Raw genomic sequence first — 20,971 nt, 5'->3', positions numbered from 1 at the left:
GCCTTAGTGTAGTTTTTCCTGCCCTCTAGAATATTCTGCACCTGGGATTAAGGCATGTGCCAACATTTGTGAGTTTTATGTGCATATAACAAATGTTTCTTTTCATCCAAGCTTTTCCACATTCATTTAGGGATGTATGAAAGTCACTTACCTTTTCGACAGGGTGATTCGCGGTGGGGGGGAGGCGCTCCGCACCTGCCCCCGAAATCCTAATCCGGCCGGCTCCGCTCCGTGGACATTCCGCAGAGCTGCCGGCCGGGGCCACCCACAGCCGGACAAAAAAGAATGCAAATAGCGCCCACTACCCTATTTGCGTTCCCCTTTTTTTCGCCATAATAGCTTACGTAAATATTTACGTAGGCTAAAACAGCTAAAAAAAGGGAACGCAAATGGCGGCCACCATAGCCGCTGCCATTTGCGTACGCTGTGTTGTTTTTTTTGGCTTGCCGTGATAGGCTACATAAGTATTTACGTAGCCTATCACGGCTATGATGAAGAAGCGAATGGTGGCCGCAGGGCAGCCGCCATTCGCAAGTCAGCGCGGATGGCAGCAGGTAAGTGCTCCATTTTGCGCACCTTTTGTGGGGTGGGGCTTCGTTCCGCCATGGATTTTGGGGGGCTGAATGCACTGGCATTCGGCCTCACTGAGATCCGTGGCAGAATTCTCTGACATCCCTACATTAATTTGTATTGATCAAGCAATACTTTAGAACAAGTTGAGAACAATGAATAATAGGCCTTTTTCTCATCTGAAAAGGCCCTTGATTGTGACATCCTTTACTTTTTCTCTGGCCAGAATGTTGCTTGCACATTGTATCCTAGTGATATTGTATTATACAATATTACAAATCCCTTTGAAGATGCAGCCACCAGAACCATACAAAGAATTCCACATGTGATGCGGTTGTTAAATGCACAAGAGGCCACCAGAAAAAAATGTAGTAAACCTAGTTATAAGAAAGGAAGGGGGTATTTTCTCCCCCTGGACACAAGGGTGTGATTAGTACTTCAGCCAAACAGACACGTCTCTGCCAAGCGGTATCATTCTTACTCTGAGGACACATGCTGTAGAGGTGAAAGCATTCTCTGTCCATTCAGTTTGCAAAATTACCAGCTGATGTCAACTCCAAGGCTGTTTTGTTTGTTTATGTTTAGGATACATGTCCACTGAAAATTAAATTCAGTTTACAGCAGTGGCTGAGAGAGTCAACAGTCCTCAGTAATTTGTAAGGAAATGGCCATGGTCTGAAGAAAAATGCACTTGACCTGTCTTGACCGATGAGAAACAAGGTGCTGCCAAGACCTCCTTAAGCGCTGGCTCACACCCTCTGCCATCGTCGTGATCATTTCTCAATGGTTTCTGTTAGCTGCTCAGAAGGCCTCAGCATCTGCTCCAAGGATTTGCAGCAACAACAAATTCTAAACAAATAAATCTGTCTTTGGATGTTTACATGCATATAGGGTAGACGTGTCCTCTTTTACTGAGGACAGTCCTTTATTTGAAGCAGTCCTGCCCAAGCCCAGTTTAAATAAAGAACCATTAGCGCTGGATAGCAGACTGAACAGGCAGATGCACGGGTCATCTGGTCACAGTCTTCCACACTATGGTGAGATGGACTGTATTTCTATTTAAATGATAATAATTTCTAAATTTGCATCTATATTTATCAATTAGCACATACACATTTTATGCAAATTGTTGTATTCTTTTGGTCTCTTTTTTGATTATGCATTTCTTCTTTTTTGGTGATTCAAGTGGCCATCCTACACACATAATATTTTTGGAACCATTTCCCCAAGAGCTAAAGAGGTTCAAGTTCTTCTTCAGCTGCTGCATAACCAAACAAATGGAGGAGAGAAGGATTCTCAGAAGACGAACACACTCCATGTGGGGGGTGGTGAGGGAAATTATCTGTAATAATACTGGCCCCTTTAAGACGTTGTTAGGTCTAAATGAACATGGCCTATACATCTTCATTAGAAAATGTGAATTGCGCCCCACAGAAAATTCCTTGGGTGCGTTCACACAGTCATGGTGTGGGTAGGTAGTGGAACCACGCTGAGGGGAGGGGTAAGAGAACCAGGACATGCATGCCACCCACATGACTGCAGACCTGTGCAGGACAGAGTGGTTCCCTTACCCATCCCTGCTCCATGGTTCTGTTGTCGTCCTTCCACCAGTGCTGCTGCCTATCCCAGCAGCCACCACGGCAGGAATGGGGTCACGCTGGCCACGCCAGCCATTGCTATGAAACCATGACCATAGAGTTCAGTCACTTGGGCTAGAGTGTCACTGGACCTCTGGGTGCTCTAGGCGGCCATCTCTGTAGTCACCTGGATTTATCAACGGAGCAGCCAAATTTATCCACGGGGAGCCCGGCACACAACACAGTAAGCCACTCTGGACCCCTGCACCCACTCTGCAGAGGGTGGGTAACTTACTAATGGTGGGTGGGCAAAACACCCCTCATACGACATGCTAACCCACCATGGGTCGATCCCGAATGCAACCCACAATGGGTTAGTGTGTTGTCTGAACTAGAGACCTTTTCACTTATGCTCCACGCATAGAACAAACATGTGGAGATAGCATGACTGGACACCATGTCTACACTTTGAGCAGGACATATGAAAAAGTGTGTTTATGCTCATACATGCATAGACGCTCCATGCAATTGGAACGTTTGTGCAATGAGGGACTATGCAGCTACACCTGCATACACGTAGGTGCTCCTTTTCACATGTCCCTCCCAGTGTGCAGGTCTTAAGACCAATATAGCAAAATCAGGGGCAGGGCCCGTGGCTTCTGGTCCAGCCTCCTCCATTCATTCATTTTACCTGTGAAGCACATGTGAAAAGGGTTCATACTTTTCCTGAATTCATCGGCCTTCACTCTTATTACACCCATGCTATGGAATGCCTTCCCAAAGGAAGTTCCCAGGAGTACTTCCCTGATGGTAATTTAGGGTGGCCATGTGTTCTCTTCTACAGAGGTCAGTCCTCTATTTGACAGTGTCCTCTATTTGAAGAGCTGCTACAGAACTGTCCTCTATTTGACAGTGTCCTCTATTTGAAGGGCTGCTAGAGAACCATCCTCTATTTGGCGCTGTCCTCTATTTGAAGGGCTGGACTGGCCAGTCCCATGATGAGCCACAGTGTGTGCAGGCAACATTTTGAATATGCAACCTCAAGCAGGGGTTGTCATGTCATGTGAACCTGCCCCCCAAAGGTTATTTGAGCATTAAAAAACCTTCACATCAAACCGAGGGTTATGCAAGGGTTGTCTAGCCCTCAAATAATCCGCAGTGGCTGGGATCTCATGGCATGACAACCCCAAGTGGGGGATGCACATTCAAAATGTCACCCACACACCCCATGACTTACCATGGGTTAAATAACCCCTGATGAGCCCACCACGTTGTACGAACCTTGCAGGTGGCCCCTTACAGCCCAGTGCCTATGGTTGCAAAGAAATTCAGGATTAGGGATGCTGGAGCAATTCGAGACAGACTAAAATGAGTTCAGATTTCTAAGAATCCAGCCTGCAGAATCTGCTGTAGACCGACCTCCTCAGACTGTGTGGAGTCTGTGGACTTTCGGATCTTTTTTTTTTTTTTTAAACTTTCCTGTAGGGATGTCAGAGAATTCCGCCACGGCCCCCCGGAATCCATGGCGGAACGGCCTCCTGCCCCCCACCCCCCCGCGTAATCCCCCCACGATGGAACTTACCTGGGGCAGATGCGGCAGCGGCTCCGGCGGCGGCTTCAGCAGCAGTGGTGGCAGCTGGTCTCCCGGCCACGGCCGGGCTGCTGCGGCCGCCATTTGCGTCCTTGCAGCCGTGATAGGCTACGTAAGTATTTATGTAGACTATCATGGCAAAGAGCGGAGATGCAAATGGTGGCCGCTACGCCATTTGCGCCCCTGCTCTTTGCCGTGATAGGCTACATAAATACTTACGTAGCCTATCACAGCTGCTTGCAAGGACACAAATGGTGGCCACTATGATGGCCACCATTTGCGGCCGCAGCAACCCAGAAATATGCAAGTTTCTGCTGAGACTGGTAAATACACACAGGGAAAATTTGTATGTAATGGGGGACAATACGCTAAATGTTACATATTAAGATAAATTATGTAAATTGTTGTGAACCCCCCTTATTTGTGAATTTTTCCACATAACAACAACAAAATTCTAATCCATCTGTGAATGTACACAACTGTACATCCCTATTCGGGATCTCTTCCAACTGTGTAATACTTGACTCTAAGATCTCTGTAAGTAAAGCTATTAGTCTGGGTGCTGTGAGGCAATATTCACACCCACAAAGATCTAAGATCCGACAAAGTTTGTTGAACCATGGGTTAGCATGTTGTCCGAACCCAGGACATTTTCTGCACGGTGGCTTCTTAACCATGAAGTGTGGCTTGTTAACCACCCAAGCAACCCAACAACAAACCGTGGGTTCTCAAGGTCTTTTGTTTTTTAGAAAAATAAGCCACCCTGTGGAAAATGTCCTGGGTTTGGACAACACATTAACACATGGTTCTCCAGACAACCCCATGGTTCAACAACTACCCACACTCAACCACTGAGTGTGGGTTGGTATGTTGTGTGAACCCAGCCAATCAGTTCTCCAGGCATTATTCAAAAAATTAAATCAAATTAAATATCACAGTTTCAATAAAACAAAAATTCTTTAAAGCAGCAGAAAAAATAACGAAAACACACACAAACCCCATCATTTTAAAGCAAAGTTCTAAACATTTCAACAACAATCAATACAGAAAGGCAAAGGAATAAAAATCACAAACGAAAGTATCACCCTAAAACAAAACACAAAGCTTTACTTCCAGGTGCATAAAACTGCAGCAGTTAAGCTGATGCTTGAATAAAGGAAGATGAAATATTTAATTGTCCAGGCCCAATATCTTTCAAATGCCTCCATTTTGTTGTTGTTGTTGTTTTCTTGGGGTGGGGGATGTAGTTACCCAAAGGGTGCACTATATTTTTAGCCATTTCAGGGGGGCTTGGGGGGGGATAATTCTCAAGACACTCTGGTATAAGACTGGTGTAATCGAAAGGGTGTAACATCTAGCTGTTCATCCCTCCTTTTATTGCATTTTTCATGTAGATGTCCAGTTAAGTTTACTTGAGATTCCAAGCTAAGCAAGCACAGGAAACATAAACCCCTCTGGGTGACGGAGAGGGAGGGGAGGAGGGGTCATTTTAAAGTGCTCCAGAGCGCAGGCTCCAGTCTCTCTCACCCACAGTGGCAGCTGGGTCACACTAGACACTTCAGTGGCTAGGACTTCCCAGGTGAAATCTGAACTGCCATTTCCCCCCTGTCTTTTCTCATTCTTTTCAAGAGATACTCTCGTAGACATTTGTGCTGGGCAGCCCTGGGAAGGCTCTTTCCTGAGAAGGGTAAGGCTACTCTAATCCTGTTCGTATTGATATTCATATCTCTGTTAGTGTTCCTAGGGAAGGGTTCTGGGTTTTTTTCTTCTCTCTAAGATCTGAAATGTCCTTTGACATGAATTACCTCCAAGTAATATAAAGTCAACATGACCGGTTATCGCTGTGAAAAGGCCCTAGAAAAATCAATATAGCTAAGACTTTTTTTTCCACTGTGTATTTCCCTGTACAGTGCCTGAAGTTTAACTTGATGGACCATTTATTTAAAGAAACTCCTCTCATTAGCCTCAAGGACATTTGCTACTAGAATTGTATGGCACCGGCATTTTGCCGTAAGCGTATCTTGACTTGTAGAAAAATGATGAATGAAAGGCAGCCCTCTAAAATATGGATAAAATTGGTATATTAAAAAACTAAACAACAACCCCTTCGATAGAACCCAGGTTTAGTTTTAAATTGTTAAAATAAGGGATATCTGGTTATATTTAAAAGTCCATTTTACTTTCCAAAGGAACATCAGCGTAGCTAAGAGAGGTTAAATGTTCTCAGCTGGTTAACAGTGAAATCAGGAACTTTTCATAACAGAAAGGGAGAGTTGTTGCAAATGTATGCCTGAAAAAAGGGGGGAAAGAATTATATCCCAAAGAAAGAAATGCACTTTAAACTGAACGTGTCTTAAAATGGCATGTGGCTTTGAGGCCGGAGAGCACTGCTATTCTTGGAAATGACGCTGATAGGCTTCAACAGATGCAAGCGCAAGGAATGTGGCTGGGGAGGGGGAAAGGGGAAGAGAGCAGCTGACCACCACTTCAGCAAAGCAGCGTTCTGGGATCTTGGCTCATTCCGGCTTGCGGGCAGCACTGACACTCCCAATACACACGTGGCCCCCTCACTTGCCTCGCACATAGCTGTCACCTAGCGGGAGGGGGAGTGGCGGGAACCATGCTTCTCAAAGAAGGCACTCACAGTTCCTTGCTATCCTTAAAATGCTGAAGGGTGCATGTTTTAAAACTCAGAATGAAGTGCTTCGACAAGAAAGCAGTAATGCCAACGTTACTGCATTGTATGCTATTTTATGGCCAAGGATATCCTTGCTTGTTTATAATATTGGGCACCACACCTCCTTGGGGCACATTTGTGCTTATTTGTGAGTACAGATGCACTCATAATATTTGTTTATTTAATGTATTAAATTCAAGCTATCGTTTTAAGTAAAACGTGTTTAATTTAATAGGCAGTAGCCAATCAGACATTAGTGGTTACGTAAATTATGTTGCGCTAGCGTAAGGGACCTAGCGCAATGCCAATAGCGTTTGCTGGCCTGATGGGTTTCTGGGGAATCTCATCATTCCAACTAAAGCTATTGGCATTGTGCTAGAGGTCCCTTACACTAGCACAACATCATTAATGTAGGTGGTTGGGTCCAAGTGGATACTGCCCAATGTCTTTATTCGATGTTTACTTTACCCTTCTACCAAAGAGTGCAAAGTATTTCCTTCCATCTGCCATTTTATCCTCACAATTGCCCTGCGAGGTAGTTTAGACTGGGCGAGAGTGATTGGTCCACCATCATCCAGTGAGCCATTGGCCTGGAGTCATCTGAGTGGGGATTTGAACCCAGGTTCTAGTCCAACACTTTAACCTCATGTAGGACATCCTGTGGGCCATACATGTGAATGCTTCAGTCTATTATTGGTCTTCTACCACTCCTACATGCCTGAGAAGGTGACAGAGAGACCAATGTGGACGTAAGAGCCTACATAGCTGACTTCCTGCTGTCGGCATAAGGGGAGAAGGTGCCTGCATTTTTTGTGAAATGTTTCCCATGCTTCTGGTTATATGAAAGAACATACAGCTTGGAGCCTGGTGCACACTCAGGGCGAGAGGTGGAATAAAAACCTGGTTTGATGAAAACCGAATGCACACATATACTGTACTTTGGGGTCAATTGGAAATTAGACCTATATAGAGTTACTCAGTCCTGTTGATTTCAGCGATATTTGGGTGGAAATAGATCAGGAGTTCAACCATAACCATTCTCCCCACCACCACAAATAGTTTGTTTCCCCCCACTCCACTGAATGGAGGTGTACATGCACCTACAAGTGGCGAGCGCAAAAAATGAAGGCTGTCCAGTTCAACGGAATGGAAACTGAACATGTATTGGATTCTGCATGTGGCGCTGTCCCATGTGGCTCTGGCGGCAGGCTAGTGGGGGGGGAGCGTCATTTGCAAGGGGGGAAATAGTTATCTGACTCCATTTGTAGTGATTCCTTTTCTCGTCCTTTCCTTGTTGTTATTGAATTTTTAAAGAAAAGAAAAGAAAAGAAAGGAAGCGCTTTTTCATATCAAACTGATTAAAAAGGCTACAGGGGCTTGTTCTACCCACTCCAATAGAAGTTAGAGCTAAAAGAGAGCAGGCATGGCCACAGCATTCAACAGTGTGTATTATTTTGAGATTGTATATGCTGCTTTTTCATCCTATGCTGGCATTCAAGGTGGCTAACCAAAAATAATGAAAGTAATAAAAAAGCAAATAAAAATCAAAAGGCACATTGCTACGTATAATTAAGGAGCCATAAAGCAAAAACAACTAATTCTTAAACAGGATAACCTACTAATGCAAGAAATTAGGTGAAATCAATGAAGTGTGGCTCTCAGCCTAACATACAGAGCCAGTTTGCACTTCACACAGCAGTTCCTGGTTTGTTTAACCCAGGAATTGCCGTGGACGAGCAAAGGAATAAGCGTGCTGCCTCCTGTGCATTTGCCGCTTCTGCTTTCAACCCTGTTCCTGGGTTTCATGATGCGAACCTGGAAACTCTGGGCTGTTCATGGGTTAAACAACCCAGAGTTAACCCAAGAACAAACACAAGTGGGTTCTTATAAGCAAGTGTCCGTTGTTGAATGTTCCAGCCATGTATTTCCCCCTCTTCAGAATCAACATTTTTAAAATGTCTGAATGTATATACCATCATTTCATTTACTGGAGGTAGGGAAATAATTTTGAGTGGAATTTCATGTAGCAAAATCTTATTTAGTAGGATGCAAAATAATAAAAGCATTTTAGAACTGCAGTTCTGGGAAGAACCAAAGTTATAGATGGGTAAGACCAGAAGATATTGTGGTGCAATCCAAGCAGTCAAAAAATTCAAGGTTTGGTATGATATAGATATTTGTAACAGGTAATATCCTATGCTACCTGGATGTCCACTATTAGCACAACAGGAAGCTGGCACTTCGTAAGTACCTGGAAAAAGTTTCTGGAATGGGGCGGGTCAGCACAGCTCACACGAAGGAGCTCCACTGACTGGTCCTGATCTGGAAATGAGAGTTTCCACTCATTTCCAGGTATCCTTTATGAAGTGCAAACTCCCCATTGTGTTAGTGGTGGGCCCCACTGGTGCAACAGAATGAGCAGGAGCGCAGCAGCAGTGTAGGATACCATCCAATAGCTCTCTATTCACATAATTATTTTATTTGTTTTTAGAACGTATCCTGCCTTTTCACCAAAAATAGTGGTCATGCATAAATCAAACAAAACCTTAATGTGTTACCAAGTGTGAGGGCATAGGACCAAGGTACGGAAATGTCAAGAGAGCAAATATTAATAATAGAACAATATGTACTCAGACAATGCATGCAAACAAGCTATGCCAGATATTACAATGGAAAATTAAGTAGGTTCTAGGACAGCCATCCAATCTGACATGGAGAACTAATTCCTGCATGACTTCAAATAGGGACTGTCATTACCCTTTGAACATGTAAATATAGGCAAGGCCTGAATCCCCTAACTTGTCTTCTCCAATATCTCCACCCTCGTAGTGATGTTTTGGAGGAAAGTAATTCCATCTCAGTAGGCTACTATGTCTACCCAGAAAGGAGAGGAGCAATCTGTCCTTACATATGAAGGACAGAGACAGCTTCAGATATAAGTGAATAAATATGCATATCACAATCCCTAAGCATGTTGACTTGGAACTAAATTCCATTTGAACTCAATGGGACTTGTTTCCAAATAAATGCAGTTATATTTTTCCAAACCATACCAAATACCATGGGCCGAGTGCAATATATCCTTTTCATAGGGATGCACAGCAGCCCTATGAAACAGATTAGTCTGAGAGATAGTGACCTGTCGAAGGCCACCCACCTAGTAAGCTTTGTGAGTGAACAGGGACTTGATATGAGATACTGTGTGAATACAAACTACCATTTACTAGTTAGCAATTAACCATGCATAAGGTACAGATAATGGTATTATCTGTACTGTGCATAAGGTACAGAAAGTGATATTCTGTATCCTCTTGCTGTTTTATATTTTCCTCATCTTCTGGTTCTGCAAGGATGCTTCATGGTCATTTTCAATCAGATGCTTAAATCCACAAAACTGAAATGTGGCTCTAAAAACGGTTTGTTGGTTTTTTATTGTTCTGTTTCTTAGCAAGCTCTTGGCTGTGATACTATATTGCAGTCATGGCGCCTAAGAAGAAGAACGTCAAAAAGAACAAAGCGGATATCAATGAGCTGACCATCTTAGTGGAGGATGGGCCCCTCAGCAAACTGAATGGTTTGAATGGCCTCTTGGAAGGAGGGAACGGCTTCAGCTGCGTTTCAACTGAGGTTTCTGATGCTCACTATAGTCCCAATCTCTTGGAAGGGCTGTGCAGAATGAGGCTGGAAAACTTCCTCTGTGATTTAGTTATTGGTACCAAAACCAAGTCCTTCGATGTCCACAAGGTGGTGATGGCTTCATGTAGCGATTACTTCCATAACATCTTAAAGAAAGATCCATCTACTCAAAGAGTGGACCTCAATGATGTATCTCCACTGGGCCTGGCTACTGTCATTGCATATGCTTACACTGGGAAGCTCACGCTGTCACTGTACACCATAGGTAGCATCATCTCCACAGCCATTTATCTTCAGATCCATACCCTTGTGAAGATGTGCAGTGATTTTTTGATGCAAGAAATCAACGTGGAGAATTGCATCTACATTGCCAACATTGCAGAGACATATGGACTAAAGACCGCCAAGGAAGCAGCACAGAAATTCATTAGAGACAACTTCATTGAGTTTTCCGAATCGGATCAGTTCTTAAAACTTACCTTTGACCGGATCAATGAACTTCTTGCAGATGACGACTTGCAGTTGCCTTCTGAACTTGTTGCATTCCAGATTGCAATGAGATGGCTGGAATCTGACCAAAAAAGAGCCAAATATGCTGCTGACCTTTTGAGCAACATTCGGTTTGGTACCATCTCTGCCCAAGACCTGGTGAATTATGTTCAGACTGTACCAAGAATGATGCAAGATTCAGACTGCCATAGGCTTCTGGTGGATGCCATGAATTACCACTTACTTCCCTACCACCAGAATACCCTGCAGTCCAGAAGAACAAGGATACGTGGAGGATTACGAGTCCTTGTTACAGTCGGGGGACGCCCAGCTTTAACAGAGAAATCCCTTAGTCGAGACATTTTATATAGAGATCCTGACAATGGATGGAAGAGGCTTACCGAGATGCCAGCTAAAAGCTTCAACCAGTGTGTCACCGTGATGGATGGATTCCTCTACATAGCAGGTGGTGAAGACCAGAATGATGCCAGAAATCAAGCTAAGCATGCAGTCAGCAATTTCTGCAGGTAACTGATTATTTATAGGGGTGGAGAGGCAGCATGCTAGGGATAGAACAGCTCCAGAGAGAGAAAGTGGGGAAGGAGAGAGACAGATACAGAACTACAGTCATACAGAAGGCAGAACAAGAGAAAAACATTATTTGTTTATTATTATTAACGTTTATATACGTTAATTTAAATTTAAATTAACAATAAAATCAATTTAAAACAATAAAATCTTAAAACAATAAAGATAAGAATATTAAAAACAGTAAAAATTAGAAAATTAAAACAACTACATAATTTATTATTTATGAAGGGTTTTGTTTGTTTTTTACATAAATGCCTGTGGCTGATAAAGCACCATACAACAAGGGAATACCTGCAAGGGTGCAATTTTTTAAGAAGAAAAATCAGCCTAAAAAGTATCCATTTGAAGGTGGTGTCTATACACGACCTGTTTAAATACTGAAAGTGTTGTAAGATCCTCAGTCCATTGCATTACAGGAGGTGAACATTTATCCCTCCGGTGTTGTAATATCAGTCTTTTAGCTGTCAAAAGAAAATCCATTTACGCTGACCATTCGTTAATTTCCAAGAAGCAGGTAGATAATTTAAAAGAGCATGTTGTTGAATTCTGCATTGTCATGTTGTGTGAATGTGCCCGCACTAACAAAACATGGCTTGTTAACCACAAGTAACCCAGAAAGAGAAGCCATAGTTTGGTGTTGGGTTGTGGACTCTAGGTTGTTTAAACCATGGGTTGTCATTACGTGTCAACTCAGAACCATCGATTGTTTGTGGGTTGTTTCACCAGGCTACAGAGGCAGTGGGCAAGAGCAGTGAAAAAAACCAGCCGCCCTACACACCAGTATTACAGCACCATGAAGGCATTTGGGATACAGGGAAGGGAGCAGACAAAGGAAGAGGGAAACAAACAACCCAGGGATTGAGAAAACAAACCATGGTTTGTTCATTCATCTTCTAGACAAACCCTGAGTGGGGCAACAAACCATGGGTTAAATAAACTACAGATTAGCGTTATGTGCGAACCAGGCCTGTGTCTTGGCCATGGAGGCTTCTTTGGATAGTGTTTGATGTGCAAATAACTGCCATGGGCTCAGTTGTGTTGCTTCCAAAGACATCAGCTCACTGCATTTAAAACAGAGACGCATCTCTAATAGCTGTGAATTTCCCTAGACCCAAATTAGACGTGATGTTAAACATGTCATTAGCAACCATGTCTGTATGTTTTAAACAATGAATACCAGGCATGGGGTGGGAGGGGCATTTTTTGTTGGGACCACAGCATGTAGGGAGGGAAAGTTTAACCCTTTCATCCTGAACCACGGTCCCAACAAAAGTACACACACATACAAGCTGCTATTAGCCATGGCATGACAGCTCCCAGTGACACCAGTGGGCATTAATGTTAATCCTGAGTTAATTCTACAGCAGCCTTCCCAAACCTGTCACTCTCCAGGTGTGTTGGACTACAACTTCCATAATTTCTAGTTGAGGTGATGGGAGTTGTGATCCAACCCATCTGGAGGGCTCCAGCTTCGGGAAGGCTGCTCTACAGATTTCCTAATGTCTTGTCTCCCTTTCTTTTCTTTAGCATACCAGTCCAGCTCACTAATAATGTTTTTGGAGGTGGAGAGCAAATAATAGATCAATACTAATAAATCAATAGGCTATGAGAGCCTATTATTGCAGTGGCATTGAGAGGGAAAGTAGCCCCATAGGTATCTAGGATCTGGTCAGAATGCTAGAAGATTGTGGTGGGGACTCCTAGCTCTGCTACACATGCAATGCTTTAACAGATCCAATTTGTCCTGCTTTTCCAACTGGCCTTCTCCCACCTCTTCCATCATGAAAAGTGTGTCCACTGCTTACCAGTGAGCTAGTGGAATAGCGAAGGGCCAGGCCAGATGCGACAGCAAGATACTCCTTGATTAGGATCTCCTGCTGATTTTGTTTTGCTAATTAACGACCCTTGGAGCTGCTTTGAAGGGTTTTTAATCCTCTCCTCCCATGCCCTTCCCTGGCAAGGCAACACCACCCCCTTTATGTTGTTATTAGCTCTGTGGTGGTGGTGGTGGTGGTAGCAGTGGGGGGTCAGCATCTGTACTGGAGTTACAAAGCAGGGAGCCCATGACTCAAATCTCACCTCCGCCATGCAGGTAACCTTAGGTAAGCTGATGTCTCTCAGCCTCACCCACTCCTCTTTTCAACTACTGAATCACAGTGGCTACCTATCTGAGCTCACCTATGCCATGAACTCACTTGCTGGCCTTAGGCAAGCCTTGTCTCTCTGCCTTGGGCTCCTATCTGCAATATGGGAATGATAATACTGACCTACCTTACGGCGTTGTTGCAAGGTTACTGAAATAATGGATGTGGAGTCCCTTGTGCACTCTATACTGCTATATGCATACTATTATGTACTGAGGGGAGCTTGAACTGACTTGCCCTCTTATCAGTCTCAAAGCCATGATCATTTATTATAAAATGATCACTCAATAGGCACTAAAGTTGAAGCAGTATAAGAGATTCTCTCCCCTGCCCCTCTGATTTTGGTTAATCCAGTATGAAAGAAATAAAACTAGATGTTAACTGTTGAATTGTGGCTACAAAATATAGCCACCATCTTTAGAACTCACCATTTCTATCATCACCACCCGACTTTGCTTCCTTTTAGTGCTGTCATTGTATTTTTCATTTTCAGCTCTTTTATCACCATCATGGGTTAATTGCATTGCGTAAATTGACAACATTTTGCTCATTTGGAAATTAGACGTGGTGCCAATTGGAGGGCAGGGTGTTCAGCCCCCCTGCCGCCAACCCGCCCCCTGCCAACCCATCCCCCCCCAGCCAAAACTTTGAGGAAAAAACCTTTCTTCTGTGCACCAGCTTCTTCCGTCGTGTCACTGCTCCTGTGTTGCTGCTGCAGACCAAGAAGGGGCACCCAGCGCCAAAGCATCACTCTTCACATTGCACTTGCACAAAGCCTTTCTCCTGCGGGATGGTTCCACCCCGGTGACCTGTCATCCACCCCACTGGCCACAGTGGCCATCAGCCCTCACTGGGAAACAATTCCAGTGAAGCCAATGTGAAACTCTCTCTTTGAGTCAGGACTCCTTGCATAAGCAGATTTGCCTGGTCAGCTCAGGCGCTCTACTTAACATTCTGAAAAAATCATGTGGCTAAGAATGCACACCTTGGTGAGAATTCCAGGGTTGATGCTGTAGAGTTTGGTTTCTTTTGGATGAGAAAGCACTGGAGAGTTTTAGGGTGCCTTTGTAATATCTGCTTATTTAGAAATATATAAGCAAATATATAAGTGGAGGTTCTCTTCTCCAACAGCCAGTAAAACTGCTCATCCTGCACCAGTTTCCCAAAGCAATAATAGAGTCATTCCCCCAGAGTTATTCCATTACAGCTAAAATCATCCCTCTTCCTTGCTCTCCTTCTCTATTTCTTCTCATACTAGCTGAAAATTGTCACCTTCCAAAGGCAGAAGAGAATTCTAGCCATCAAGGAACCCTAATTTTTGCTTCTAAAGTCCCCAGCTGCCCATACGTTGCCTGACTATAGGCTCTTGCCAGGTACCGAAAGCCATAACATCACACTTTAATCTGCCTGGCCATTACTTAAACAGGATGCTGTAACAGATGGACCCTTGCTTTGATCCAACGTCACTCTTACGTTCTTTTGAATAAATATATTTCCTCAGTTCCTATATTAACAACATAACTAATGAAATGAATATTCAAATTCTTTCTCACACTGCAAATTCTAGAGGGGTAGTCATGTTAGTCTGTTGCAGATAAAATAGCAGTCTTGTGGCACCTTTAAAGACTAACAGATTTATATGTAGCACAAGCTTTTGTGCACCGCAGTCCACAGCAAATGTTACAAATTAGATTGGCCAGAAACCATCTTTTAATTTGAAGGTTTGTTTGTTTATTTATTTATTTATTTCATTTCTATGCCGCCCAATAGCCGAAGCTCTCTGGGCGGTTCACAAAAACTAAAACCAAACAACACACAATAAAACAATTTAAAATATATAGAACATTAAAACCACAATATAACAATACAACCACAATAAAACCTAGCAGCAGTACAGGAGTTTAAAATACAGATTTAAAACAGCAAAGATAAAAATTTAGAAAGCTAAAATGCCTGGGAAAATAAAAAGGTCTTCACCTGGCACCGAAAGGAGTACAATGTAGGTGCCAGGCGAACCTCGCTAGGGAGCTCATTCCAGAACCAGGGTGCCACAGCAGAAAAAGCCCTCCTCCTAGTAGCCACCCGCCTCACCTCCTTTGGCAGGGGCTCACGGAGAAGGGCTGCTGCTGATGATCTTAAGGTCCGGGCAGGCACATATGGGAGGAGGCGATCCTTCAGGTAACCTGGCCCCAAGCCATTAAGGGCTTTGAATGTTAACACCAGCACTTTGAATCGGGCCCGGAAATGGACTGGCAGCCAGTGCAGCTGGAAAAGTACTGGCCTAATATGAGTTCGCAGGCCAGTCCCTGTTAACAATCTTGCTGCCCTATTTTGGACCAGCTGAAGTTTCTGGACCGTTTTCAAAGGCAGCCCCACGTATAACGCATTGCAGTAATCCAGACAAGAAGTTATCAGAGCATGGATAACTGTAGCTAGGCTATCTCTATCCAGATAAGGGCGTAGTTGGTATACCAGCCTAAGCTGATAAAAAGTGTTCCGTGCCGCTGAGTTCACCTGTGCCTCAAGTGACAGTTCTGGATCCAAGAGCACCCCCAAACTACGAACCTGATCCTTTAGGGGGAGTGCAACCCCCTCCAGAACAGGTTGAATATCACCTAGCCGGGCAGACGAACCACCCACTAACAATACCTCCGTCTTGTCTGGATTGAGTTTCAGTTTATTAGCCCTCATCCAGTCCATTACTGTGCCCAGGCACTGGTTCAGAACAGCCACTGCCTCACCTGGTTTTGATGAGAAAGAGAGGTAGAGCTGGGTGTCATCCGCATATTGATGGCACCTCAGCCCACACCTCCGGATAACCTCCCCCAGCGGTTTCATGTAGATGTTAAACAGCATGGGAGATAAAATAGAGCCCTGTGGAACCCCATGGCACAATTGCCATGGCACAGAGCAATAATCCCCCAGCACCACCTTCTGGAATCGGCCATCCAAGTAGGAGCAGAACCACTGTAGTGCAGTGCCTCCAACTCCCAACCCAGACAACCTATCCAGAAGGATACCATGGTCGATGGTATAGAAAGCCGCTGAGAGGTCCAGGAGAATCAACAGGGTCGCACTCCCCCTATCCCTCTCCTGGCAGAGGTCATCCCACAGGGCGACCAAGGCAGTTTCCGTTCCAAAACCAGGCCTGAAGCCCGATTGAAATGGATCTAGATAATCCGTTTCATTCAAGAGTGCCTGGAGCTGGCCTACAACCACCCGCTCAAGCACCTTGCCCAGGAAGGGGATGTTGGCCACTGGCCTATAATTGTTAACATCCTCTGGGTCCAGGTTAGGCTTTTTCAGGAGTGGTCTAATTACTGCCTCGTTTAAAGCAGCAGGCACCATTCCCTCTCTCAAGGAGGAATTTACAACCTCCTGGACCCAGCCGGACAACCCCTCCTTGTTTGATTTAATAAGCCATGAAAGGCAAGGGTCAAGCACACAAGTGGTCGATCGGACTTGGCCAAGCACCTTGTCCTCATCCTCAGGCCTCAGTAACTGAAACTCATCCAATAAAACTGGACCAGACAGTGCTCTGAACGCCTCTACCAATGGAACTGCATTAATGGTGGTGTCCAATTCATGACGAATCTGAGCGACTTTATCCTCAAAGTGCCGCGCAAACTCGTCACAGCATACTACCGAGGGTTCCACCGTCTCTCTCCCTGGCCCAGAATGTAACAGGCCGCAAACCAGTCGGAAAAGCTCCGCCGGACGACACTGAGAAGATGCAATGCTGGTGGAAAAGAACTGCCTCTTTGCCACCCTCACCCCCACAGAGTAGGCTCGATAGCGGGCTCTTACCTGTGTTCGGTCAGACTCAGCACAAGTTTTCCTCCACCTGCGTTCTAGCCGTCTCCCCTCTTGCTTCATTGCCCTCAGCTCAGGTGTATACCAAGGAGCTGGCCGGGCTCTGCTCAGAGGGAGAGGGTTCTTGGGTGCGATCGTGTCAACCGCCCGAGTCATCTCTGCATTCCACAGAGCGACCTGGGCTTCGACAGGAGCACCAGCCATACCAGCAGGAAAACCCCCCAGAGCCCTCTGGAATCCATCGGAATCCATTAATCTCTGGGGGCGGACCATTTTAATAGGTCCCCCACCCTTGCAGAGGGGAAAGGCCGCCAGAAGTCTAAACCTCAGCAGGAAGTGATCTGACCATGACAAAGGGACAGATGTCAATTCCTCCACTTTCAGATCACCATCCTCCTGCCCAGTCGAGAAAACCAGATCAAGCGTGTGTCCTTTTATATGCGTTGGGCCGATGACATGTTGGGACAGCCCCATGGTTGTCATGGCGGCCATGAAGTCCTGAGCCGCCCCGGATACAGCGGCCTCAGCATGGAAGTTGAGATCCCCCAGGACCATCATCCTGGGGGTCCTCAACACCAAGTCCGAGACCACCTCCGTCAGCTCAGGCAGGGAGTCCGATGGGCAGCGGGGTGGGCGGTACACCAACAGAATCCCTAATCTGTCCCGGGTACCCAACACAAGGTACAGACACTCAAGATCTGCACTCGAATGAGCAGGAAGCCTGGAGAGGGAGATTGAAGGTTCTCTTAGCCCAGTTCTAAACATTTGGGATATCGTATTTGCCTCCATTACTATAACGTCATCATTTTAACCTTACACTTGTGTCACTGCCATCCTAAGCATTATGGCTGGTTTAGGACATTTTAGGACTGGGATGAAGGCATGGTAAAAATGTGACTCAAGAGGTCAGCCTTGTTTACATTGATGGGGTATTGGTTAACCTCAGTGGCCACAAGAACGAGCTTTCAAATGCCAAGGTTGAAATCCTGATCCAACGAAGGCTAATAGAAATGCTCACTTCTATTTTGGTGTGATTCAGACTGTATTTCATATTATACGGAGAACATAACAAGGAATCCAGAATATGTTACTCCACAAAGGTCATTTCTAAATATTCCCAATGTTGGATTTTGAGTTATATACTTTTGGCCACCTTCACATATACTAAGAATAGTCCTCTGGGGGCAAATCCTCTCCTTTTTTTGCTTATGTACGTGCAGACTTTTATTTTGTCCAAGCATTCATGTAGTGCAGTCACGGGCTATTTTTCATTATCATCCATTTCTGGCAAATAGCATCCAGTGATAAATGAAATCAGTTTACCAGGAGTGGTCAGATTATATTAACTGGCAATTCAGTTTGATTCTGTTAGTGAGCTGGCAATTTAATTTTTCACATGTCTGCATTAAAAGACTGGATACAACACACATCCCAAACTCAGGTCATATCCAGTTCTCTCAATGAACTACTGAAATTCATTTTTAAAAAAATAAACAGTGAAGTACGTAATATATAAATAGTAGAAAATGTGCATATTATTAAATGTAACTATCTGGCTTTATAAATACAGAGCTGTTGCCAACGGAGGTGCAAACTTCTTACTGAGCCTAGCCCTGTATTTGTGTGTAACTGTTGCTCCACAAACACAGTAATTTTACACCACTGGTGTCAAACAGATGGTTGATTACCTTCTCATTGTGTTCATTGATGGAACTGTGATCCTGCCAAGCAGCCAACTTTCTTTAGCTTTACTTGAGACCATCCTTTCTGGTGCTGACTCCTTTTCCCCTTGATCTTTATACCTCCATACTAGCCATCAAAGTGGTGCTAGCCAGCTGAGATATGACCATAAACCGTTACAATTGGACATGAAGTAGGAAGTTTTCTCCGAAGGTAAAAGCAGCAGCAGTATGTACAAGTGGCTGAATCTGATTGGGAGTACAGTACTGGGGAAGGAAGGTTTAACTCTATCCCCCATGCCACTTTATGGATCTATTTCTTGCCCACCCCTGCCCTGAAGCGGCTCTTTGCCCCTTTGGAGAAACATCCAATTAACATATGAATTAAAGAGAAGCTTTAGAAGGGTTATTTCAACTGGGAGGAAAGAGAATTAGACAGCAGTCCCTGTGAGCACTGTGGCCTTGATTTGATTCAGGAGTGGGCAGGGGTGCTGCCTTTAGCGTTAGAAAAGCTATAATCCAATCATGGGAGCGCATCGAGTTTAGCCCTAAAAAAAAGATCACTCTTGACAGTGTTTGGGGGCCTTGGATTTTGAGAGATGTAGCCAGTCACTGAAGTTAGTCAATAATCAGTAATCCCTTGTTTCCCCTCCCTAATTCTTTCAGGTACGATCCTCGCTTCAACACGTGGATTCACCTAGCCAGTATGAATCAGAAGCGCACTCATTTCAGTCTGAATGTGTTCAATGGCCTCCTTTATGCTGTTGGTGGCCGCAACTCCGACGGGTGTCTCTCTTCAGTCGAATGTTATGTCCCTGCAGTTAATCAGTGGCAAATGAAAGCCCCATTGGAGGTGGCCAGGTGCTGCCATGCTAGTGCGGTAATCGATGGTAGGATTCTGGTCACAGGAGGTTACATAAACAATGCTTATTCCCGCTCTGTCTGTATGTATGATCCTGCTAGTGACAGCTGGCAAGACAAGGCCAGCCTTAGCACTCCGAGAGGCTGGCACTGTGCCATTTCCCTGGGGGAAAAGGTCTACGTCACGGGTGGGTCCCAGCTGGGAGGTCGAGGTGAACGCGTCGATGTGCTTCCTGTTGAGTGTTACAGCCCTTATCCCGGCCAGTGGAATTACGCTGCTCCTCTTCCAACGGGCGTGAGCACTGCTGGTGCTTCCACCCTTGGTGGGAAAATGTACTTAGTGGGAGGCTGGAATGAAGTAGAGAAGAAATACAAGAAGTGTATTCAGTGCTACAACCCTGACCTGAATGAATGGACTGATGAGGATGAGTTGCCTGAAGCCACCGTGGGCGTGTCGTGCTGCACCGTTGCCATGCCTAACACTAAGACCAGGGAATCCAGGGCTAGCTCAGTATCTTCAGTGCCAGTCAGTATTTAAGTATTTTAAAATGTAGGCATAGAAGAGCTAGATTTTTTTAAAAAAAATGTTTACTTCACACAACCATGCTGTAATCCCTGTAAAGAGCCATTTGTGCCTATAGGAAGGGATTGTGGGAGATGGGGAACATTTGCATGCCAATGGCATTTAATTTCAGTTTTGCAAAATTGGCCAATTTTCATGGTATTGAAAATACATGGTATGACCTAAGAAATTTAAAATGTAACAAATTTGCTTAGCACAAAACAAAGGCCTCTAATTTGTTCCTAGACCATGAAAATTACTATTTTTTGTTATTAATAGTTTTTTTTATTTGCCATTACAATACAAGCAGTAAAAACAAACCTCCCTGCCCCGTTCCCACCCATTTAAGTTTCCTCCTTCCTTCTTCATATCATCCTGTATTTAAAGGTTACATGTCTATAAGTTAAATTATTAAGCAAAAATTGGATAAATTAATAGTTACATTTGTGGTTCAGTCGTGTCTGACTCTTCATGACCCCATGGACCATAGCATGCCAGGCCTTCCTGTCCTCCTCTCTCTCCCAGAGTGTGCTCAAGTTCATTAATAGTTACATATGGTTAATTAATTACTTAATTAATTAAAATAAAAGGGCTGTGTCTATCACGTGTTTTTGCTGGCCTGCACTGGCATTGCGGTAGATCACATTACTCTGCATATAATTCAAGAAACTTTCCCCATATTAATTGGAATTTATTTCCTTTTACCAGTTTGATGTAATATACCTTTTCATGGGCAGCTAAGGTCAATAGATCTTGAATCCAATTGTGTATATTTGGACCC

The 20,971-nt window shown here is 44.4% G+C and overlaps 1 protein-coding gene across 1 annotated transcript; it reads left to right on the top strand.

Annotated features, from left to right (window-relative positions):
- The first annotated feature begins 9,895 nt into the window (after positions 1 to 9,895).
- KLHL31 (kelch like family member 31) lies at positions 9,896 to 20,166 on the top strand. Its single transcript, XM_084830939.1, has 2 exons — positions 9,896 to 11,067; positions 19,434 to 20,166. Exons 1-2 carry the CDS (start codon positions 9,896 to 9,898, stop codon positions 20,164 to 20,166), a joined length of 1,905 nt encoding a protein of 634 aa, XP_084687065.1.
- Positions 20,167 to 20,971: the final 805 nt, after the last annotated feature.

This window comes from Heloderma suspectum, chromosome 1, assembly GCF_057233095.1.
Source record: "Heloderma suspectum isolate Gila_16-S chromosome 1, 16-S_ref, whole genome shotgun sequence".
Taxonomy (NCBI): Eukaryota; Metazoa; Chordata; class Lepidosauria; order Squamata; family Helodermatidae; genus Heloderma; species Heloderma suspectum.
This window is presented reverse-complemented; position numbering and strand designations above follow the sequence as displayed.

Excerpts from the sequence above, each read along its gene's own strand:
- KLHL31 (XM_084830939.1), top strand. The coding sequence starts at position 9,896 with ATGGCGCCTAAGAAGAAGAACGTCAAAAAGAACAAAGCGGATATCAAT. Across the intron at positions 11,068-19,433 it reads GCAGTCAGCAATTTCTGCAG|GTACGATCCTCGCTTCAACA; the intron begins GTAACTGATTAT and ends TAATTCTTTCAG.